Below are 12,803 nucleotides of genomic sequence, written 5' to 3' on the forward strand. Positions count from 1 at the left end.
CAGAGCAAGCTTCGTTGTGCACCACCAGGTTGTGGTATAGTACAGTACATACTGTACTAGGTACGAGCGATAGAAGTACACCGGCGGCGAATAGTGTACAATTCACTGAGCTACGCCGTAGCTGACGATGATGTCTAGTCACACTCCTCGCATCACTTTATTCCGAAATGGAAGAAGCTCAGATGGAAAGGTGAGAATTTTACCAGTTTTACGTAACTGACTATTTGGTGATATTGATTTTGATGTTTTCTCGTAGTTTCTAACGTACCATATCAAAATTTGCAATGACTTTGCAGGTAGTACTGTTGTAGTGGTCCCAGATGTTTAAAACTATGTTAGTAGGTACATTTGACGTTTATTATGATGAAGTTAACCTGTCGCTGTCCCTGTTTTGCGCAGCGATACGTTGTTGTGGATGAGCAGATCGAACTATACTTATCTAAATTACTCTACTTGGCATGTGCTAATTATTTACCTATCCATGTTTTGAGTTAGCCGCTCTTTTCGATGATACAAAAATGTTTATTCAGCCGACAAGGGGGTGGCACTTGCCCCCCCCCCCCAAACAAAATGTTGGGGGGGGGGGGGCAAAACGAGTTTTTGCCCCCCCCCCCCAAAGTGCCCCCTGTAACAAATAATTAATCACTGATTTAAAGACCAAAATGAACAATAAAGGCATATTTCTTGTCTAAATGTTGTAATTTCATAACTGAAAATGCAAAAATTTTCGTCCCTAACGGGGAGAAAATTATAATACACGTCACTAACAACATACATTATTGTATTTATATAGGCCTACACTAATAGTAACTTATGCGTAAATTTAGTGTATAGATGGTAGCTTCGTGTCCTCGAGTGTGCCCGCTGAAACATACTTTTAGTAAACCTTACATTTTTCATTTTCTTCTTTGCTTTCTAGCAGTATAAGAATATTTTGCGATGCGATCACGTTTAAGCTTTTAATGAGTACATTTCAGATAAATTGCGAAGTGAAAGTGGCTCGATCGCTCGTTCTGCCCGTACTTATAGTAAAATGAAAAGTTTTCATAAGTTATTATCACAGTCCTCCGCAGTGATTTCTTTTACTATGCTTAATTCCTCAGAAAGTTAATTTAAAATGCTCTATAAAATCCCCCTCTCACACCCTCCCCCGCTCGGTTGCTTTGCTCCCTCGACGAGGATCTCACACCATCACATAATATACCCCCGGCCCCCGTATGTTAAGATCATAGTCCTTCCAACTGATTTTTTTCAATATGTTAATTCCCTAGAAATTTGCTTTTAAATGTTCTATAAACGCGACTTTTATACTCTGTTTTTACAAAAAGTCCCTACCGTGGGAGGGGTTGTCCCCATCCCACACCCTCCCCCCGCTCGGTTGCTTCGCTCCCTCGCCGAGGATCTCGCACCATCACATTATTAATGTACTCCCGAATGTTATGATCATAGTCCTTCCAACTGATTTTTTCAATATGTTAATTCCCTAGAAATTTGCTTTAAATTCTCTATAAATGCGACTTTTATACTCTGTTTTTACAAAAGTCCCTACCGTGGGAGGGGGTGCCCCCCCCCTCCCCCCGCTCTGTCGCTTCGCTCCCTCGCCGAGGATCTCACACCATCACATTATTATGTACTCCCGTATGTAATAATCATAGCCCTTCGCACTGATTATTTTTCACTATGTTTAATTCCTTAGAAATTTGCTTTTAAATGGTCTATAAACGCAACTTTCATACCCTGTTTTACAAAAGCTCCCTACAGTGGGGTGGGGGGTATCCCCCTTTCCACCCCCCCCCCCTCGCTCGCTTCGCTCCCGCGCCGAGGATCTCACATCGTCATACATGTAAATGTGCCCCCGTTGAGATTTTGCCCCCCCAAAACCAGAAGTGTTCCGGCGCGCTTGCCAGCCAAGACAGGTACGGCCGGCCACATGTATCAAACAAACACACAACAGGCCGCTTATCAAAGGCCATAATTCAACCACAACGTTAATGCCGAACGGCATCCACCCGCTGCATGTATTGTAAAAACCTATACTAGTATGCTTTTGCGCATGGTTGAAGCGTGGCGCAGGAGGTTGAACCTTGGTTGAACCTCTAGTCTCTATGTTGAAGTAAATTTAGAACTGGATGCTTAATTAGTGATGCGCTTTTTTCATATCCATTATGTAGACTAGATCACTAGACATCTCGAATGCCTGAGATCCAAATTGCACCAAAATGATAGGATATACTTAACCTGTGCCTTATGATACCAGGTTCCGGTAGCAGCAAATGATATACGGGAACTTGGTATACCAGGTTCCCAAATTGACACTGATTGAAGACAAGACTGCCTGCATTTGTGGCAAAATTCATGTTTATTTGTGTTATACTGCCTACAAAATGGCTTTGATAGAAAGGGTTTCTTCTATATGTTCTGTTTCTGTAGGAAGACTGTATTACAGTATTAAATACCTTTTCTTTTTACTGATTTAGTATACACTTGTTTCGTTATAAAACTCGTGTGAAGATGTACAAAGTGATCAAGGCGGAGCTTAGTAGATTTCTGTGTTCGATGACCCCATTCAGGTGCCTTATTTTGTGTATAACAAATACCTTCCGCCCGATCGACATTTTTATCGTTTCATGGCACATGTAATTGACTGTGGAAAGGGATACATGTACCGCTTGACTGCTTTTGCACATTTGGATTTCTAACCTTTCAGGCAAAAAGAATCTCATTTGAGGGCATTGGGGGCTGTCAGAGAATGGCGGGAAGAACAGGTTAATAGTTTTTTTTTTTTCCAATCGCTCAAATAAATTCTAACCAAATCAGTCATTGAGAAGCTTTGATATCCCCCGGCGCTAGATTCATTTTCCAGTGAAATGGCAACCAAAAGTTGAAACTCATTATAATATTTCTGTTTTTACTAGGTCATTGCCTGCCCTGACTCCATGGAGAGATTACTACTTGTGGCAAGCAACTGCCTCGGAATCTCAGCATCTCATGTATTCACAGCTCATGGTGGTAGAATAGAGGACTCATCATTAATAAGGTATACACCAGATGAAATCCAGATAGAGACAAAATGTTGAAGTATTTGAAGGGAGTAACATCAAGACTAGCATTTGCATTAGCCAACAGAAGCCTTTATACAGAACAACTACACATGTTACTGCTATACAGCCACAGAAATCAGTACTTATTTAACCTGAGGCATTCTTAATGAGATGATTTGTTTGTTTGTTTTTTGGGGTTTTTTATTTGCTTTCTCTCTCTCTCTCTCTCTCTCTTCTTGTGTCTCTGTTGCTTTTTCCTTCTCTCTAGAAAACAATTCAAAGCCAAATGATGAACACCATATGACAATGAATGTATGTTTTGTACACTTGGGTATATATACAACATATCTGGCCGGGTTAGGTCTTCATTTCTACAGCAGAAGAAGGTTTATAGGCCACAAGTGTACAGAATCATGCATTTAGAAGGAATGGCTTTTGTTTCCAATTAAAACTTTGTATAAATGTGAAGCCTGACTTGCTAGGGCATTTCTTGTAAGTTGATTAATGAAAAGTTCAAAGGAGGTACAGTTTACATATGAAATTATAATGTTACTTTGTGATACAAATATCATAGCAGCGTTCTTGTGATGTTCACAATTAAAATCATAATATTGAAGGCAACAAGATGTGATATTCAGGGCATCGCTAATGCATATTTGTGTATTTTTTTTTTTTTATTTCTTACAGCCTGACATTTTTTTTCTCCCTCTCTCATTTTTCTGTAATGTTAACGCAGGGATGATGAAATCCTGTATATATCAGAAGGGGAACCATTTATAGGTAAGAGACATTACATCAGGACTGTATTTATCATGCCAAACTATTGCCAGCTGTTGTTTTGCTGTGCATGTATGCACAAACCATGCAAAAGAAAAGAAAAAAAAAAAACTTTGAGGAGATGTGAAAACATGTCATAATTGAGTTATAATCTCCAAAGCTACCTCAATCTTTTGAACAGATACAGAATGCTGCATCTGGCATGTCAAAGAAGACATCCACTCTGTAAACTTTGCTTTGGTCCTGAGGAAACTTGCTTGACGAATAAATGAAGTGAATGTTTATTGATCGTAGGAAGAGTACGTATGGAATCATTGCCATTAATTTTTATGCCACATCAGTGCATTTTTACTCTAGTGGCCAGAGTAGGATTATAAAGGAGGACATGCCAGAGAAAAGGTGTTTGCTTCTGAATGATAAGGTAAAAAAAAAAACAAAAAACAAAAACAAACGAGATATGAAACTCGTCACACTAAGGACGAGTTAGGTGATACGCTTGGGGTCATCAGATGTCGGTCATCCGTGATCGACAAAGAAAAGAATGTGATATAGGCACCTTGAAATTATTCAGCGTGCATGCAAATCCGTTTCTCTAACCACTCGGCCACGGGACATCCACGGAAATGGTTAGGCAAAAAAAAATGTATAGATATTACAGGGGGAAAAAGTCAATGCCCACTCAACAAACGGGGCCGCGTGAACATGTATTGCATTGCTAGACGGAAATGCGGCCTTGTAACGACTGATGTCGCTATGCCATTTCTGGCGACTTGGGAAAAATACGTGCCGTAGACATAAAACCTATAATCGGCTGGTTTTGATACCTTGCCTTTAATCACAATTTTCAGTGTGATGACGTCATCAAAGTACGAAACAATAAGCCAGTTCGGGGTTCCACTTTGAGCATGAGCAGAAAAAGGTCATCTGTACCAGCAGAGCATGGTGGTTTTTAAATTCACTGAGATAAGCATCTGTAATGTAATGATTATTCAACTGATCCCTATAAGTGGTGCTTGCAAGCACATCCACATGACAGCAAAAGCGGTGTCTGACAATATCAATAGAAAGAGATTGTTAATACATTCAATGCAAAATAATGAAATGGATGCTTTCCAAAATGTCAATGGAAGGATCATTCTGGTCACCTGGTCTATGCAAGTTCATCCTTTGTTTGAACATGACTGATGAATTCCATAAATTGTTACGTTGGGCAAGCTCATGCCTTCTGTCGCTTGAAACTAGTGGAGTGCCTAATCAACTGAGAAAGAAGAAAGGTCATTTGTACCCATGTGCCCATGAGCTAACCCCGAACTGGCTTATTGACATGGTCTTGAAAGACAATTTTTCAAAGTACAACACCTCCGTCGTCGTCATTACATACTATGATCGGTTTGACAAAGTCAGCCTGCAAAAGTTTGCAGCAGTCGAAGCAATGTGGTCTCCAACACAAAAAAGAGGGATATTGTGTGTGTGTGTGTGTGTGTGTGTGTGTGTGTGTATAGGTGCGTTTATATACGAACTTGACTTCTACATGGACGAATATGTAATACACCATTAAAGAAAAAAAAGTAAAATAGCAAAGTATTTTGATTCGTGATCTTGTGGGGTTCGAACCCGCACGTATGCAACCTCACTTCTCTGAGACGTCGCCTTTAATCACTCGGCCATACGTCTCGACGAGAAAATATGACGAACGTAAACTTATGTGTGTGAAAGATGAATCAGGAATCGTTTCGTCCACATTCCATTCTCATTTTCAGTTTTAAACTGCAAAATTGTCAACCTGATGAGGAGATTTCAAAGAATAAAATGAATGATTACTGCAGCTTATTGTCTCAGCTACAACATACTTTAGTTTCAGAGGAAACGAAGCAAAATCAGCTGAGATAAAGGTGCTTAAACGTTGTCAAGTCAATGCATGGTTTAAAAGAAAAATCACCTCCCATAGACATAACACGTAAACTTGTCCGATTTTGCGTCTTTACCTCTAATCACAATTTTCAGTGTGATGACGTCATCAAAGTACAAAACAATGACATGGTCTTGAAAGACAATTGTTCAAAGTACAACACCTCCGTAGTCGTCATTACTTATACTATAATCGGTTTGATAAAGTCAGCCTGCAAAATTTTGCAGCAATCGAAGCAATGTGGTCTCCAACACAAGAAAGAGGGATATTGTGTGTGTGTGTGTATAGGTGCGTTTCTATACGAACGTGATTTCTACATGGACGAATATGTAATACACCACTGAAGAAAAAAAAAAGTAAAATGGCTAAGTATTTTGTTTCGTGATCTTGTGGGGTTCGAACCCGCATGTGTCATGGTATACCCTACTGTAAAGTCATGTAATGTCGTTGTGTTTCTACTGTCTTGTTCTCTCCTGTCTTTGTAAAAAAAAAAAAAAAAAGTTTAATGTATTCACAAGAATCCTTTTGAGTGGTTCACAATTTACAAGCATGCTTTTCAGTGAACCTCTCAGTTCTTTCTTTTTTTTTTATCCTCCAAACATAACTTTGTATTTTGCCGGTATGCATGTATAATTTCGTATTTGTTAACCATTATCTACCATGTAAAGTCGAATACATGCCTATGTTATATCTTCTGATACATTTCGTGTTATGTTTGACGAAAAAGAAAGAAGGAATGAAATAAATGAAATGAAAATGAAAATGAATGAATGAATGAATGTGTGCAACCTCACGTCTCTGAGACGTCGCCTTTAACCACTCGGCCATACGTCTCGACGAGAAAATATGAGGAACGTAAACTTATGTATGTGAAAGATGAATCAGGAATCGTTTCGTCCACCTTCCATTCTCATTTTCAGTTTTAAGCTGCAAAATTGTCAACCTGATGAGAAGATTTGAAAAAAAATAAAATGTATGATTACTGCAGCTTATTGTCTCAGCTACAACATACTTAAGTTTCAGAGGAAATGAAGCAAAATCAAGTGAGGTTAAAGTGCTTGAGCGTTATCGTCTATGCATGGTTAAAAAAAAAAAATCCCCCCATAGACATAACACATAATCTTCGCTGATTTTGATATCTTGCCTTTAATCACAACTTCTAGTATGATGACGTCATCAAATTAGAAAACATCGACATGGACTTGATAGACAATTGTTCAAAGTATAACATATTCAACGTATGTCGTCAGTTTGGTATTGACTGGACGATCAAACACAGGAACATGAGGCAGCGATTAGTAATCTTCGCTGATTTTGATATCTTGCCTTTAATCACAACTTCTAGTATGATGACGTCATCAAATTAGAAAACATCGACATGAACTTGATAGACAATTGAAGGGGTCGATGCAATATAGTGCTAACCCACACAATGTTCATTTTGAGATAATCGCTGTTGAATGTTTGGAAAGTCCATACATTGTATATTGATAAAACATGAATGCATGCATTTTTACCATCTTATTGGTTGAATTCAAATATGATATTTTCACGGAGGTTAGAGTGAAGGATAAGGATTATGAAAATGCTTAATCGTGTCATTAATTCCCAATCAATGACATCCCTACTATAGGCATATCATAATTTCTCATCTAAAATCAATGGTCTATAGGATTCATGCACCATTACTTGTATAGTGCATAAACTTTGCTTTTTAAGCTTTGAGTGAAACGTGTCATAGCATAATTCTGTAATTCCATCAGCAGTGATTGACATAATGAAGAAGAAATATACATCACATTGAACGCTTAGAACCTAACGGGGGGGGGGGGGGGTATTATAGCATGATACTCGGTTTTTTACTGCCCAGCTAGATGCCAACAACATCCATCACTCACGGCTACGCATAGAGAAACAGCCATGGCGAAAATAAAACTTTGCTTTCTCATAGGCACAATGACACAGAACCCCGTCAAACACACTTTTCTTGGCAGGGATGGACATGAAAAAGTTCATTACTAATACTAAACAGCGTATGCATTCCATTCATGTGGAGCTAGATACCTCTATAGCAACATAAAGCCTGTCTTCAACTCCGTTGATAGAACAATGACAACCTGAAATTTCAAAGAGATGAGCGAGACGCTATATACACCTGGCCTAGAGTTAATTTATTCAGTTCTCATTCCTACTTCAAGTTGGGTTATGTTATTGTAATCATTCCCATCTGCAGTATAACAAAACCAAAGTGAGGGAAAAGGGGAGAGAAAAACGAGAGGTGGCAAAAGGAAAACTGCATGCACAACTGCAATCCATAGCATTGCGTGTGACAAGTGAAACAAATGTTTAGTTGTTATAGCAGTGTTTTATGAGCATAAACAGACAAATAGACAGACAATGTCAAATTTAAAAACCATCAATTTAATGTCAGAGAAGATGGTAAACAAGATGCATTGAAACCGTAACTAAATCGAACATATTCAGATATAACATTCTTGAATTAAAAACAAGATAAAGAAAAATAATGTCCACGTCAGGATTAAAAAAAAAAAACGCCGCACGAACATGCATTATATTCTTGATGCAAAGTTCCAAGGATTGTCTCATTAATTTAAAAGCAATGATTCCCTTACCACCACCAGCACCACACCACAATGACGTCTCTAAAATCAATGGTAGCACATATCATTGTATCTTGCATTGAATTAGCTCCCTTTTCCTAAACTACCAGTGAAACGTGCCATATTATATGGTGTAATTCGATCAGTAGTGATTGACTTTAAAGAAGAAAGATAATGCAACAAATTGAATGCTTACCACATTGCTTATAGGGCTATTCCAGTTTGGTACTGATCTGTTCTATTCTCCCAGATGACAACAACACATATCACCTATGGCTAAACTAGTGAAACAGCCATGACGAAAATAAACGACAGAGAACCCTGTCAAAATCACTACACTAATTGGAAAGGTATTGCCCGAAATTCCTCATATAATATGAAGCAATATCAAGTCACTTCCTTCCCTGCCTGTCTTTAACTCCGTTTTTGTCAAACAATAACAACCTGGAATTCTAAACACATAAGCGAGACGCCATACACCTGGACTAGAGTTAATTAATTCAGTTCCCATTCCTGTTAGTTATGTAAACGTACACGTTCCTAAATATCCTGCTACAGTATAACAAGAACAAAATCTAAATGAAGAGAAAAGGAAAGAGAAAAAGAATGGTAGCAAGCGTGGCACTGTTTCAAGGGGCAATTTACAACATTACGCGTGACAAAATTAATGAAGCAAACCCAACCTCCAAACTCCAATACAAAACAAGGGAAATAGAGTAGCTGTGTTCATGACATCAGAGTGAAGCTGAACTGCTGAAAAAAAGAAAAGAAAAAAGAAATAAAAGGAAAAAGTCCTGGGGGACTCGATTAACTTCTCTCCTTCCGGTCGGGCATTATAAACACGCAGCGTGCTAAGCGATTCTGCCACACGGAAGATCCGAAGATCCTGTGCGAAACTTAAATCTATCTATGTATGCTATACACAACACAAATTTACATTGATATTCAGTTTTTTGGCGATATACGTCAAGTTACTGATAGCGCTGTTCAACTTCCCACGAGTGGCCGCGTGGATTCGATCAATATACAGTTACAAAGATAAATCGGGAATCGTTTCGACCAGATTCCATTCTCATTTTCAGTGATCGACAACGAAAATAATGTTAAGTAGCGACTTGAAGTATAATATAATATTGAGAAATATTCGTGAAGTCCAATTCTTTATGCAGTCCTACATAATTCAGATGAAATTGTTTCTGTCATGCAACCAATTGAAAATTTCGTGTGGTGTCGGCGTGTCCAAGTAAGTTGATTGGAAAGGATATGTGAATGAATATTTACCAATAGGTCTTTATAGGTCTTTATAGGTCTTTATATTGTAAAAAAAAAAATCAAACATGGCCATGCGGTCTTTTAAGAGCCATCTTCACTTTAACATTTGTAATTTCAAGTCCAAGTTGCCAGTCAAAGCAATGTGGTCTCCAACACAAAACAAAGGGATATTGTGTGTGTGTGTGTGTGTGTGTGTGTGTGTTTACATGAAAACGTGATTTCTACATGGACGAAGGTGAATACTCCATAAAAGAAAAAAAGCAAAAGATGTAAGTATTTTGTTTCGTGTTCTTATGGGGTTCGAACCCGTACGTGTGCAACCTCACGTATCTTGTGACGTCGCCTTTATCCTCTCGGCCATACGTCTCGACGAGAAAATATGAGGAATGTAAACTTATGTATGTGAAAGATGAATCAGGAATCGTTTCGTCCACATTCCATTCGCATTTTCAGTTTTTAGCTGCAAAATTATCAACCTGATGAGGAGATTTGAAAAAATAAAATGCATGATTACTGCAGCTTATTGTCTGAGCTACCACATACTTAAGTTTCAGAGGAAATGGAGCAAAATCAGCTGAAATAAAGGTGGTGAAACGTTGTCAAGTCAATGCATGGTTTAAAAAAAAAAATCACCTCCCTTAGACATAACACGTCAACTTGTCTGATTTTGAGTCTTTACCTTTAATCACAATTTGAAGTATGATGGTAAGTCTTCTCGAACTAAGAGTGTGGAACGGAAGCTTCTACGTGAAAGATGAATCATGACGATCACCCGTGACCGACACATCTTTAAAGGGATCAGTTATTAGAGGTGGAAGACCTCGTGCCAAGATATTGTTTCAGCAATTCCAAAGCAATGATACCCTTACATTTAGGTATACCATAATTTCCCTCTGAAATCATTGGTATTATTCATGTACAATTGCTTGCCTTGTCCATAAACTTTGCTTTATAAACTTTCAGTGAAAGGTGTTATAACATAATTCTGTAACGCCATTAGCAGTGATTGACTACATAAATAAAGATATATCAAATTGAACGCTTAGCGCGTATAAAAGGGGGATTTTAGCCTGATGTTGTGTTATTCACTGCTCAGATACCAACAACACTCATCACCTACGGTTACGTATAGAGAAATAGCCATGGCGAAAATAAGGTTTTCCTTTTCTTTGGCAGATAGACACACAACCCCTTTGAACACACTATAATTGACATGGAGGGACATGAAAAAGTTCATTACTACTACTAAACAGTGATGCCTTCTACTCATGTGGCACAAGATACCTCTATAGCAGCATAAAACCTGTCTACAATTCCGTTATTGGGTCAAACAATAGCAACCTGGAATTTCAAAGAGATGAGCGAGACGCCATACACCTGTCCTAGAGTTAATTTATTCAGTTGCCATTCCTGCTCCAGTTGAGTTATGTAAATTATTTTCCGACCTGTCTTGTGCAGTGTAACAGGAACAAACGTAGAGAAAAGGAAAGAGAAAACGAAAGGTGGCAAGCGGGGCACTGTATATCAAGGGCAATTTACAACATTACGTATGATAAATGAAGCAAATCCAACCTCCAGCCTCCGACAAAAAAAAAAAGGGAACTTGAGTGACTGTGTGTCGTGGGGTAATGACATCGGAATGAGGCTGAACTGCCAAAAGAAAAACAAAGAAAGAGAGAGAGAGAAAAAAAAAATAATAGCGTCCTGCGGGTCCCGAACATCTCGTCCTAAGGTAGTGCATAATGACCATGCAGCGCGCTAAGCGACTATAAAGCCACACGGCTGTCCCGAAGATTGGATGTGAAATTCATATCTTTATATCATTTACAACATGAAAAAGTTCATTACTACTACTAAACAGTGATGCCTTCCATTCATGTGGCACAAGATACCTCTATAGCAACATAAAACCTGTCTACAACTCCGTTATTGGGTCAAACAATAACAACCTGGAATTTCAAAGAGATGAGCGAGACGCCATACACCTGGACTAGAGTTAATCAATTCAGCTCCCATTCCTGCCAGTTATCTAAACGTACATGTTCCTACCTATCCTGTTACAATATTACAAGAACCAATGAAGAGAAAAGGAAAGAGCAAATGAAAGGTGGCAAGCGGGACACTGTAACAAGGGGCAATTTACAACATTAAGTGTGACAAAATTAATGAAGCAAACCCAATCTCCAAACTCCAATACAAAACGAGGGAAATAGAGCAGCCGTGTTCACGGGTTACGTATACTTGGTAAAATAATACGATAAATGACATCGGAGTAAAGCTGAATTGCCGGAAAAAAAGAAAAAAAAGAAAGAGAAAACTTCCGCGGGAGTCGAACTTCTCGCCTTCCGGTATGGCGTTATGAACACCCAGCGCGCTAAGCGATTACGCCATATGGCTGTCCTGGAGATTCTATGCGAAACTTAAATGTATGATAATACTGTCGTGACAGTGCTGACTGAGATGGCGCTATTCAACTTCCCACAAGTGGCCGCGTGGATTCGACCAATATACAGTTGCAAAGAACAATCGGGAATCATTCCGTACAGATTGCATTCTCATTTTCAGTTTTTAACTACAAAATTGTCGACCTGATGAGGAGATTTGAAAATATAAAATGCATGATGACTGCAGCTTATTGTCTCAGCTACAACATATTTATGTTTCAGAGGAAATGGAGCAAAATCAGATGAGGTAAAGGTGCTTAAACGTTGTCAAGTCAATGCATGGTTTGAAAAAAAATCACCTCCCATAGACATAACACGTAAACTTGTCTGATTTTGAGTCTTTACCTTTAATCACAATTTCTAGTATGATGACGTCATCATATATCAAAACCATCACATGGACTTGAGAGGCAAATGTTCAAAGTACAACATATCTGAATTTGGGATAATATTGAGCTTAAACAACAGAGATACGAGCAAATGAATGTCAGAAACAGTACCTCAAAAGAATCAATTCCACTTTTTTTATATAAAATGACGATTTGATGACGTCATCGCGTTTCTCTGGCAATATTGATACTTGGAATGTTATTTACAATTCATATGCTTTTGTAATATGCAATAGAAATATAGGGTCAACGGACGATTTAAAGAGCTATGACGAAATAAACAAAGACATGTTTTTTCACTATATTTGCAGAAAGACGCGCGTGCGGAATTTCAACTTTGACGCCTGTGC

At 38.5% G+C, this 12,803-nt stretch overlaps 1 protein-coding gene across 1 annotated transcript in view; it reads left to right on the forward strand.

The window, feature by feature from the left end:
• LOC140241837 (BTB/POZ domain-containing protein KCTD9-like) overlaps positions 1-12,803 on the forward strand; it is a 90,455-nt gene continuing 77,652 nt past the window's right edge. The window contains exons 1-3 of the mRNA XM_072321592.1: positions 1-190; positions 2,916-3,037; positions 3,778-3,821. Of these exons, the coding sequence (XP_072177693.1) occupies positions 128-190; positions 2,916-3,037; positions 3,778-3,821 (229 nt within the window). The 5' untranslated portion in view covers positions 1-127. The remainder of the gene's footprint in view (positions 191-2,915; positions 3,038-3,777; positions 3,822-12,803) is intronic.

This window comes from Diadema setosum, chromosome 18, assembly GCF_964275005.1.
Source record: "Diadema setosum chromosome 18, eeDiaSeto1, whole genome shotgun sequence".
NCBI lineage: Eukaryota > Metazoa > Echinodermata > Echinoidea > Diadematoida > Diadematidae > Diadema > Diadema setosum.